The 8,719-nt window shown below is 47.4% G+C and overlaps 1 protein-coding gene across 3 annotated transcripts; it reads left to right on the forward strand.

Moving 5' to 3' along the window:
• Nucleotides 1-761: 761 nt before the first annotated feature.
• Nucleotides 762-7,404, forward strand: BANF1 (BAF nuclear assembly factor 1). 3 transcript variants are annotated; one of them, XM_063145997.1, is made up of 4 exons: nt 795-860; nt 3,591-3,651; nt 6,011-6,150; nt 6,741-7,404. In XM_063145997.1, exons 3-4 carry the CDS (start codon nt 6,028-6,030, stop codon nt 6,885-6,887), a joined length of 270 nt encoding a protein of 89 aa, XP_063002067.1. In that variant the 5' UTR covers nt 795-860; nt 3,591-3,651; nt 6,011-6,027; the 3' UTR covers nt 6,888-7,404. The 3 variants fall into 3 exon arrangements, with proteins under 3 accessions (XP_063002066.1, XP_063002067.1, XP_063002068.1); XM_063145996.1 differs by lacking the exon at nt 3,591-3,651 and having other exon boundaries at nt 762-860; XM_063145998.1 differs by lacking the exons at nt 795-860; nt 3,591-3,651 and adding an exon at nt 2,455-2,524.
• The last annotated feature ends 1,315 nt before the right edge of the window (nt 7,405-8,719 follow it).

Consider the following 8,719-nt stretch of genomic DNA (forward strand, 5'->3'; position numbering starts at 1 on the left):
CCAGGTCCGGACCCGATTCAAAGTGCTGGTATTGACATTTAAAGCCCTAAACGGCTTGGGGCCAGGCTATTTGAAGGAATGCCTCCTCCCATATGTACCTGCCCAGATCTACAGGGGCCCTTCTCTGTGAGCCCCTGCCAAAGGAAGTGAGGCAGGTGGCTACTAGGAGGAGGGCTTTTTCTGCTGTGGCACCCCGGTTGTGGAATGAGCTCCCCAGAGAGGTCTGCCTGGCGCCTACACTGTACTCCTTTCGTCACCAGTTGAAGACCTTTTTATTCTCTCAGTATTTTAACACTTAATTTTAACTTAAATTTAAATTTTTAACTCTGTATTTTAATTTTATATAAATTTTGCTGCGTGGTTTTTATCCTGGTTGTGCTTTTTATATTGTATTTTGTATTTGTGCTTTTAACCTGTTGGTTGTCTTACTATGGTTTTAATTTTTGTGAACCACCCAGAGAGCTTCGGCTATTGGGCGGTATAGAAATGTAATAAATAAATAAATAGAATAGCAGAGTTGGAAGGGGCCTACAAGGCCATCAAGTCCAACCCCCTGCTCAATGCAGGAATCCACCCTAAAGCATCCCTGACAGATGGTTGTCCAGCTGCCTCTTGAAGGCCTCTAGGGTGGGAGAGCTGGAGGGCGCCAGGTTGGGGCAACAGCTACCATAGAAAGCCTCCGAGGAGCCTAGAGCGGCCTTTGCTGCGAAGGTGCGTGTTTTGTGGGCGCCTCCGGCCAGCCTTGCGCAGCCATAGAAAGACTGCGGGAAGCCTAGAGCGCCCGCCGGGCGGTAAAGTCGCCCTCGCGACCCGGAAGTGGAAGCACGGCAGCGCGGGAGCGACGGTTGAGGCGAGCGCGGGTGAGTAGTGGCGGCGCGCGCGGGGGGGGGGCTCCCCGGAGAGCATCGTGAGGGGAGGGGAGGGGGGTTGGGAGGGCGACAGACACACGCGGGGCGGTGAGGCGCTTCCGCCGCCGTGCTGGGCGCTGCACAGGCGGCTTCATAAGTTGCTCCGTGACGGGGGTCTCGCCTGGGCCTTCTCATTCCTGAGGCGGCTGAGAGTCAAATGGAAATAAGCCAGCAGCCACGTGACCCGCCCTTCCCCCACCCTCCTGATTAGTTAGGTTTAAATCCCGCCTTTCCTCCTCGTCGTCCTTCTCTCCCATTTTACCCTCACAGCAACCGCCCTGCGAGGTAGGTCAGGCCGAGAGTCAGCGGCCGGCCCAAAGTTACCCAGGGAGCTTCATGGCCGGGTGGGGGCTGGAACCCGAGCTCCCAGATTCCAACACTCTGACCACTACGCCACACTGCCTCCCAATGGCCATGCTGGCTGGAGGTGATGGAGCTGCGGCCCAACACTAACCACTGCATCACACTGCCTCCCAATGGTCCCAGGGGGCGCCAGGTTTGGCAAAGTTGGTGCAACGTCAGATAATTAGGGTGGCTTCCATGCCTCTGCTGTGGCAGAGCGTGGACACGAGCTGGTCCTCTCTATTCTGGTTCCTCTCTATTCGGCCTTGGTTAGGCCTCCTCTAGAGTATTGCGTCCAGTTTTGGGCTCCACAATTCAAGAAGGACGCAGACAAGCTGGAGCGTGTTCAGAGGAGGGCAACCAGGATGATCAGGGGTCTGGAAACAAAGCCCTATGAAGAGAGACTGAAAGAACTGGGCATGTTTAGCCGGGAGAAGAGAAGATGGAGGGGAGACATGAGAGCACTCTTCAAATACGTAAAAGGTTGTCGCACAGAGGAGGGCCAGGATCTCTTCTCGATCCTCCCAGAGCGCAGGACGCGGAATAACGGGCTCAAGTTAAAGGAAGCCAGATTCCAGCTGAACATCAGGAAAAACTTTCTGACTGTTAGAGCAGTACGACAATGGAACCAATGACCTAGTGAGGTTGTGGGCTGTCCCACACTAGAGGCCTTCAAGAGGCAGCTGGACAACCATCTGTCAGGGATGCTTTAGGGTAGATTCCTGCACTGAGCAGGGGGTTGGACTCGATGGCCTTGTAGGCCCCTTCCAACTCTGCTATTCTATGATTAGGTGGCATTTATTCATTTGCCACATTTGTATACCTCTCTGCTTCTGAATAGATTCTGAAGCAATAACCAACAAGAGAATGGCCAGACTGTGTAGTATGTCTGCCACTGGTGCTTAGGTCATATTTTTTCCTCATTTTTTTTAAAGCCAAAGGTTGTAAGTCTGTGAAAAGCACTCTGTTGTTGCTGTAGCAGTCGTATTTGTATGAAAATGCTTTGGATGCTCAAAATCACTCCTGTAAATGTTAATGGTTGTTGTCTGTGGGAGGAGAGCGATTTTGCAATCCAAATTTCAACAGTGAAGGGAAAGGGAAAACATGGGAGAGGTGAATTAATGTGAGGGTTGAACTTGCTTGCCAATTTCTATGGGTTTAATGCTTAATCCTAGGGCTAGATCCCCTCACATGGGAAAAGACACACAGGATCCTGTTGCCTTCAGTTGCTTCTGGGGTTCTCAGAAGCATCTACTTGGTTGCTGTTGGAAAAGGTATATTGAGCTGGGTAGACCTTTTGTTCTAATCTAGCCAGGCAGCAACTGTTCCTTACTAGCTGCGATAGTTAAATGGAAACTTCCATGTACAGAGAAATCTTTGTGGGTCTGTCTACAAACTTTGGTGTATCTTATTCCCACTGTGTCCCTGTGTAAAAAGCAGCAACAAACTGGGGTGTAGGGCCAGAGCAGTCATTAATGAAAATGAACTGGGTCTGTACCTCAGGGATAAATGGCGTGAGTTTTCTGGAAAAGCTGGAATTGGTAGTTTCCAGACATTTTCTTAGAAATATACTTGATGCTCTAAATCTCTTGGGAACTGAATTAGCATCTTTGCCTTGTATTTAGTAAACAAAACTTTTTGAAAGTACACCAGGTTGATTGTTCTTTGTATATGGCTTATAGATATTTCAAACATTTTCTGGTAGCTAACACTTGAACTTAATATTTGACTAGGAAGAACATTCAATGAAGCACATTTATTTACAGTAGAATCCTAAGCGCGTGTATTCAGAAGTCTCCACTCTGCCATGAAGCTCACTGGGTGATGTTGGGCCAATCTCTGACTCTCAGCCTCACAGCCTCACAGAGTTGTTGTGAGAATAAAATGGAGAGGAGGAATATACACATCCCCTTTGGCTCCTTGGAGGAAAGGCGGGTTGTAAATATAACAAATACTTAAATATTACATTCAAAGCTTTCTTGGAAATTATTTTACTGGAGTACTTGACATGATAATTCAACACCATGCACTTTCATTATAGTGTTTAAATTTTAAGTAGAAAGTGAAGGTGTTGAAATTGTTAACATTCAGTCTTTAAAGAGCTGAATGTTAGAGAGGGAAGAGAAATCCCGTAGTCATCTAAAAGTTAATTAGAACTTTGAAAGTCCCCAGTTTCAATGGTATTTGAATCTTTAGATGATGATATTATTTCATCTTGTGAAACAATGTGCTTTTAGAAAATTTTCTGTGGGGAAAAACATGGGAGAAATGTCTTTCTCCTACATTGCTGTTGTGCCTAGAAAAGCATTTAAGACTCTGAAGTGTTGCCTTCAATTCCAGGGTACCTGAGCTTTCCACAGCCTTGCCTTGTTGCAGTGCTTGGGCTGCCTCTGTGCCAAAGGTATGTTGAAAGGGAGTGTTTGGGTGTGGCGGACTCTTGGGTGCCAATAAAATCAGGAAGACAGGGATGCAGGGTGGGGTCAAGAGGCACAGGCTCCTACCCTCCTCCTGGGCTGGATTAAAATGCTAGTTGGGTTTAAGTGAATGGAAACTGCAAACCCGACTTGCTGCATACTCTTCTCCTTTATATGGGTGTGAGTGTTGCTTGCTCTTAAGGAAATAAGGTTTTCCAGCCATTGCTGCTTGCTGGTTTCTCCTCTAGCCAGAGGAATCCCACAGTGAGGATCTGGAAAAAGATCAGCTAATGTGGTAGAGTAGGAGATTCTTGTGTCTTGTTGTCTAGATGATTGAAGGTGAATGATGACATCTTCGAATACCAGCTGGTGTGAGGATGCTTTTAGGTGAAAAGAGCCAGCAGCTAGCTGGAGGAGCTAGGAATGTGCTAGATGGAGGGCCCACTGCTGCTGATTTTATCCTACTTGTGCTTTTATATTGTATATAAAATCATGTTTGCATACTGTTGTTTTATACCTTGAATGGTTTTAAGTTTTGTGAACCGCTCAGAGAGCTTCGGCTATTGGGCGGTATAGAAATGCAATAAATAAATAAATAAATAAATCTGAACCCTGCAAAGGAAAGCCACTACAAAGAATTAATGATGTGCTAAGGATTTGAAATGTTCTTGGTAAACTGAAACAAGTGCATTCTTTTTAAAAGCAAAAAACAAAAGCTCACACTGGGCATGTTTAGCCTGGAGAAGAGAAGATTGAGGGGAGACATGAGAGCACTCTTCAAATACTTAAAAGGTTGTCACACAGAGGAGGGCCAGGATCTCTTCTCGATCTTCCCAGAGTGCAGGACACGGACTAACGGGCTCAAGTTAAAGGAAGCCAGATTCCGGCTGGACATCAGGAAAAACTTCCTGACTGTTAGAGCAGTGCGACAGTGGAATCAGCTACCTAGGGAGGTTGTGGGCTCTCCCACACTAGAGGCATTCAAGAGGCAGCTGGACAACCATCTGTCAGGGATGCTTTAGGGTGGATTCCTGCATTGAGCAGGGGGTTGGACTCGATGGCCTTGTAGGCCCCTTCCAACTCTGCTATTCTATGATTCTATGAAAAGCTATCATCACAGAGCACCGCTATGGTTTTATTCTTCTTGGTGTTCATTGATGACTTACTGTCCAGTAGGTGGTGCTGTTTTCCTTATTTAGATGTCTGCATTACCACATTGCCTTATTTAGCTGTGCGAAGCAACGCTGCCGCTGCCTTGGAGCCTTTTCCCTTATCAGGAGACTATAGATTGTTCCGGTGATAGACGAGAGACCAACTCTGTATGGCCCCTAGGGAACGGTAGTGCCCCACATATCATGGGTGAATGAGGAATTTGAAAACAACCTAGTTTAAGAACAGCAGCATACATAACTCTGTAGTACCCAATACCCTGGAACCGCTCCTCATTCCTTAACTGATCTAACTCCCCATTTCCCTTTCTCTCCCGTCTCCCTGGCAGGCAGCCATACTCACACCCATTCCGCCCTATCCTGAATGGCCACTCTCACCCAAGGTTTACTATGCTAAAAATCATCAAACTCTTATGTAAGAAAATAGTAGTGTAACGATTATTAACTCGAGATCTACTGGACCGGTTTTGCTCATTTTTTGTTTTAAACTGGAGCTTGAGCAGTGTAGGGCGTGCAGAAAATTTTGAAACTTTGAAAAAAAAAACCTCAAAGTTTGAGCTTTAATAGCAATTTCCTCCGCACGAAACAGGCAGGGCTGCCCCCCTGCCGGTGTGTGTGTGTGACAGACAGCCCTACTTGGCCAATCAGTGTGGCACGAAGGCTGGGCCCCTAGCTGTCGCCACTAGCGTGGAAAGGCGAGGGGGACGGAGGCAGCCAATTGGGGTGCTTGAAGGAGGGGCTCCACCATGCTGCAAGCAGATGTCAGATGGGGGACTGACTGTGCCTGAGCCACCTTTGCATTATTCATTCACCCCTCTGCGATGAGGGGCAAAAATGTGGGGAAGGAGTAGGACTTCTAATGCCCTTGTACAGTAAGAGTTTCCAAACAGTTATTATCACCCCCATCATACACTCTCCGTTCTCCTACAGCTCCTAACCTTCCTCCCTGCCACATTTACTTCTAGAAGTGGAAAATGTTCTGTCCCGTGTCATTTCCTCCAGGGTAGGGCATGACTGGGTGTGACCTGCAACCCAAAGATGGCCAAACCTACCTCTGGAGAACCCCTGGCTGGTATGCAATTCTGGTGTCTTGTGGGGTTTTGCCAACTGCTTGATGACATTTTCTTCCCACCTCCTTAGTTACGACGTTTACCTGAGCTCTTGACTTGCTTTGCAGGCAGAGCAGCAGCCAAAATGACCACCAGCCAGAAGCACCGAGACTTCGTGGCTGAGCCTATGGGGGAGAAGTCTGTGGGCACTTTAGCGGGCATTGGAGACGTACTTGGCAAGAAGCTGGAAAACAAAGGTTTTGACAAGGTATCTTCTGAGCCTGAAAGAGTAATCATCTTATGGGGTGGAGGGTGAATCTGCCATGGGGCCTGTTTGCCATGCTGGCGGGTGGGCAGACTTCACAAGTCTGTAAAGCTGTAAGCCCAGGGAGACCTGCTTTACTTTTAAGCTTGCTACATTGTGTTTGGGGGCCAGTATTGGCTCCTGGCTAGTGCATAGTTTGAAGTCACACGAGATAGATCTTTGTCTGGTTGAAAGGCCTCCTGCGAAGCCATGTACACTGCGCTGAGTGCAACGCAACGCAATTTCCACAGGGCTTGCCTTCCACAGAAGTTTTCTCATGCAAATTTAGGGTGGGGCGTGGAGAGTCCGGTCATGGTGCCTCTTGTGAGAAATAGCTGCATGAAGCAATCTGAAGCCTTTCATAATGAATCTGGATGAAAACCAGGTGTGGAAATTGGGGAGGGAAAGCCACAGCACTGAGAACCTGTAGCAGCGTGGCTAAGGAAGGCGCCATGTGGTTTAAGAACACTTAGCGTGGCAGTGATGCAGTTGTCGTGACTTCTGTCCCCGTTGCTTAACCCCTCTGTTTCCCCTGCCTCTTCCCTTGAATCCAGGCTTACGTGGTGCTTGGGCAGTTTTTAGTGCTGAAGAAGGACGAAGACCTCTTCCGTGAATGGCTGAAGGACACGTGCGGCGCCAATGCCAAGCAATCCAGAGACTGTTACGGCTGCCTGCGGGAATGGTGTGACGCCTTCTTGTGAACGCCGTTGATTGAAGCTTGGTGGATGCTGTTAGGGCTTTTGTAGTTAGCTAGAGATTGAACCTCCCCTTCTCCCCCAAGTGTATATTTCTTATAAACCTTCCAGCATCTACAAGGAGCTATTGCTCCTGACTCCAGGAAAAAAAAAACATCATTGCCTTTTTAATGTAACTGAACCTTTTCTTCTGGGGCAGGGAGTTGAAGAGGGGGAAATGTTCCAATCTAGAGCTCTGTAGAGGTGATTGGCTGTCATTTGACTTTGTTGAGCCACCTAACTCCAAAACCATACCTGCCTACTGACATAAGGGAGAGTTGTCAAATCTCTTGGCTTGAGTCCATTTGGCTTGACGTTTACCTGTTAATTCTAAAAACAAGAATTGTATTAGGATTCCCCCCCCCTGACTTGTTCCCCCTTTTTGATCCTCGACATAACTTTTATGCCTGTCGGCTTAGCGACAAGAACCAAAAATCATTGCAAAGTTTTTAAAACAATAAAAATCGGATGTGTTAAATGCTCAGTGTTGTTTGAACATGAATTGGGGTGATTTCTGGGGGAGGTGGTGTGGCAGCTTTGGAGGAGACACTCACTATACTTGAGGGATTGGCATACCTGTCCGGGGAAGTGGTGGTGGTGGAGAGAATCCCAGCTGTGGCTGGATTCCAGTTCTCTGAATGTTCAATAGCAATACAACACCTCCCTGAGGTAGCTGAGTCGATGAGCATTTGTCAGTCCTGGTCTCATGAAAAGACACAGTTCTTTCAAACTCATACCAATGTTAGATGTTTAAAATGTCCAGGAAAGGAGACCAAGCATTCTAGCCCAGTTCTTAGGATGGGGAGCAGTTCCAGATAATTGGGCTGGAATGCTCAGCCTTCTTCCTTGAGCATCTTTAAAACTGTCCAGCATCATCTCCATGACCTTCTTGTTAGGAATAGCTTGAAAGACTGGCATAAGGCTGAAATTGACACAAAAACTTCTGTGGCTGATAACAAAAGCTTGGCCTTCACCTTGTGGGCTGCTTTGGATATGGGTCTTCAGAAAGAGGATTAGAGGAATTCATGGAGGGTAAGTTGTATTGACTGTATGCTGACTCCAGTATCAGAATCATAGAATCATAGAATAGTAAAGTTGGAAGGGACCTACAAGGCCATCGAGTCCAACCCCCAGCTCAATGCAGGAATCCACCCTAAAGCATCCCCGACAGATGGTTGTCCAGCTGCCTCTTGAAGGCCTCTAGTGTGGGAGAGCCCACAACCTCCCTAGGTAACAGTCCATTGTCATACTGCTCTAATAGGAAGTTTTTCCTGATGTTTCTCAGCACCAGTTGCTGGGGAATATTGGTGGGAGGTTGCTATTGCAATCTTGTTCTACTTGTCCTAAGTGTCCATCATGGATCTCTTGCGCACAGGGGGAAATGTGGGTTTACTACTCAAACGTATGACTGGAAGCTGTAGCCAGACCTGGCTCCCTGAATGTGTAAACATGTGTTTGTGAGCAACCAGGTATTTGTTTATTGGCTTGTTCTTCCTTTCGCTGAGGAGCGGGGCCCTCCAGATGTTGGACTCCAACTCCCAGGGATGATGGAAGATGTAGTCCAACAACATGCGTTAGCTACTGGCATGTAGTAGCTGCCTCTGAACATGGAAGTTCTGTCCAGATAAGGTGTTGGAATGGCCTCCTCCCAAGAGATTTCCTGGTCCCATTTTAAAGCCCGCCAAAGCTATTGTCCATTGATACTTGTGGCAGCAGTGAATTGCATATAGATTAATTGTGTTATGTCAAGAAGGGCTTTGATAGAAAAAATTATAATCTGCCCACACGTTTCAGTGGGG

The sequence above is a fragment of the Elgaria multicarinata genome, chromosome 21, assembly GCF_023053635.1.
Source record: "Elgaria multicarinata webbii isolate HBS135686 ecotype San Diego chromosome 21, rElgMul1.1.pri, whole genome shotgun sequence".
In the NCBI taxonomy this organism is placed as follows: Eukaryota; Metazoa; Chordata; class Lepidosauria; order Squamata; family Anguidae; genus Elgaria; species Elgaria multicarinata.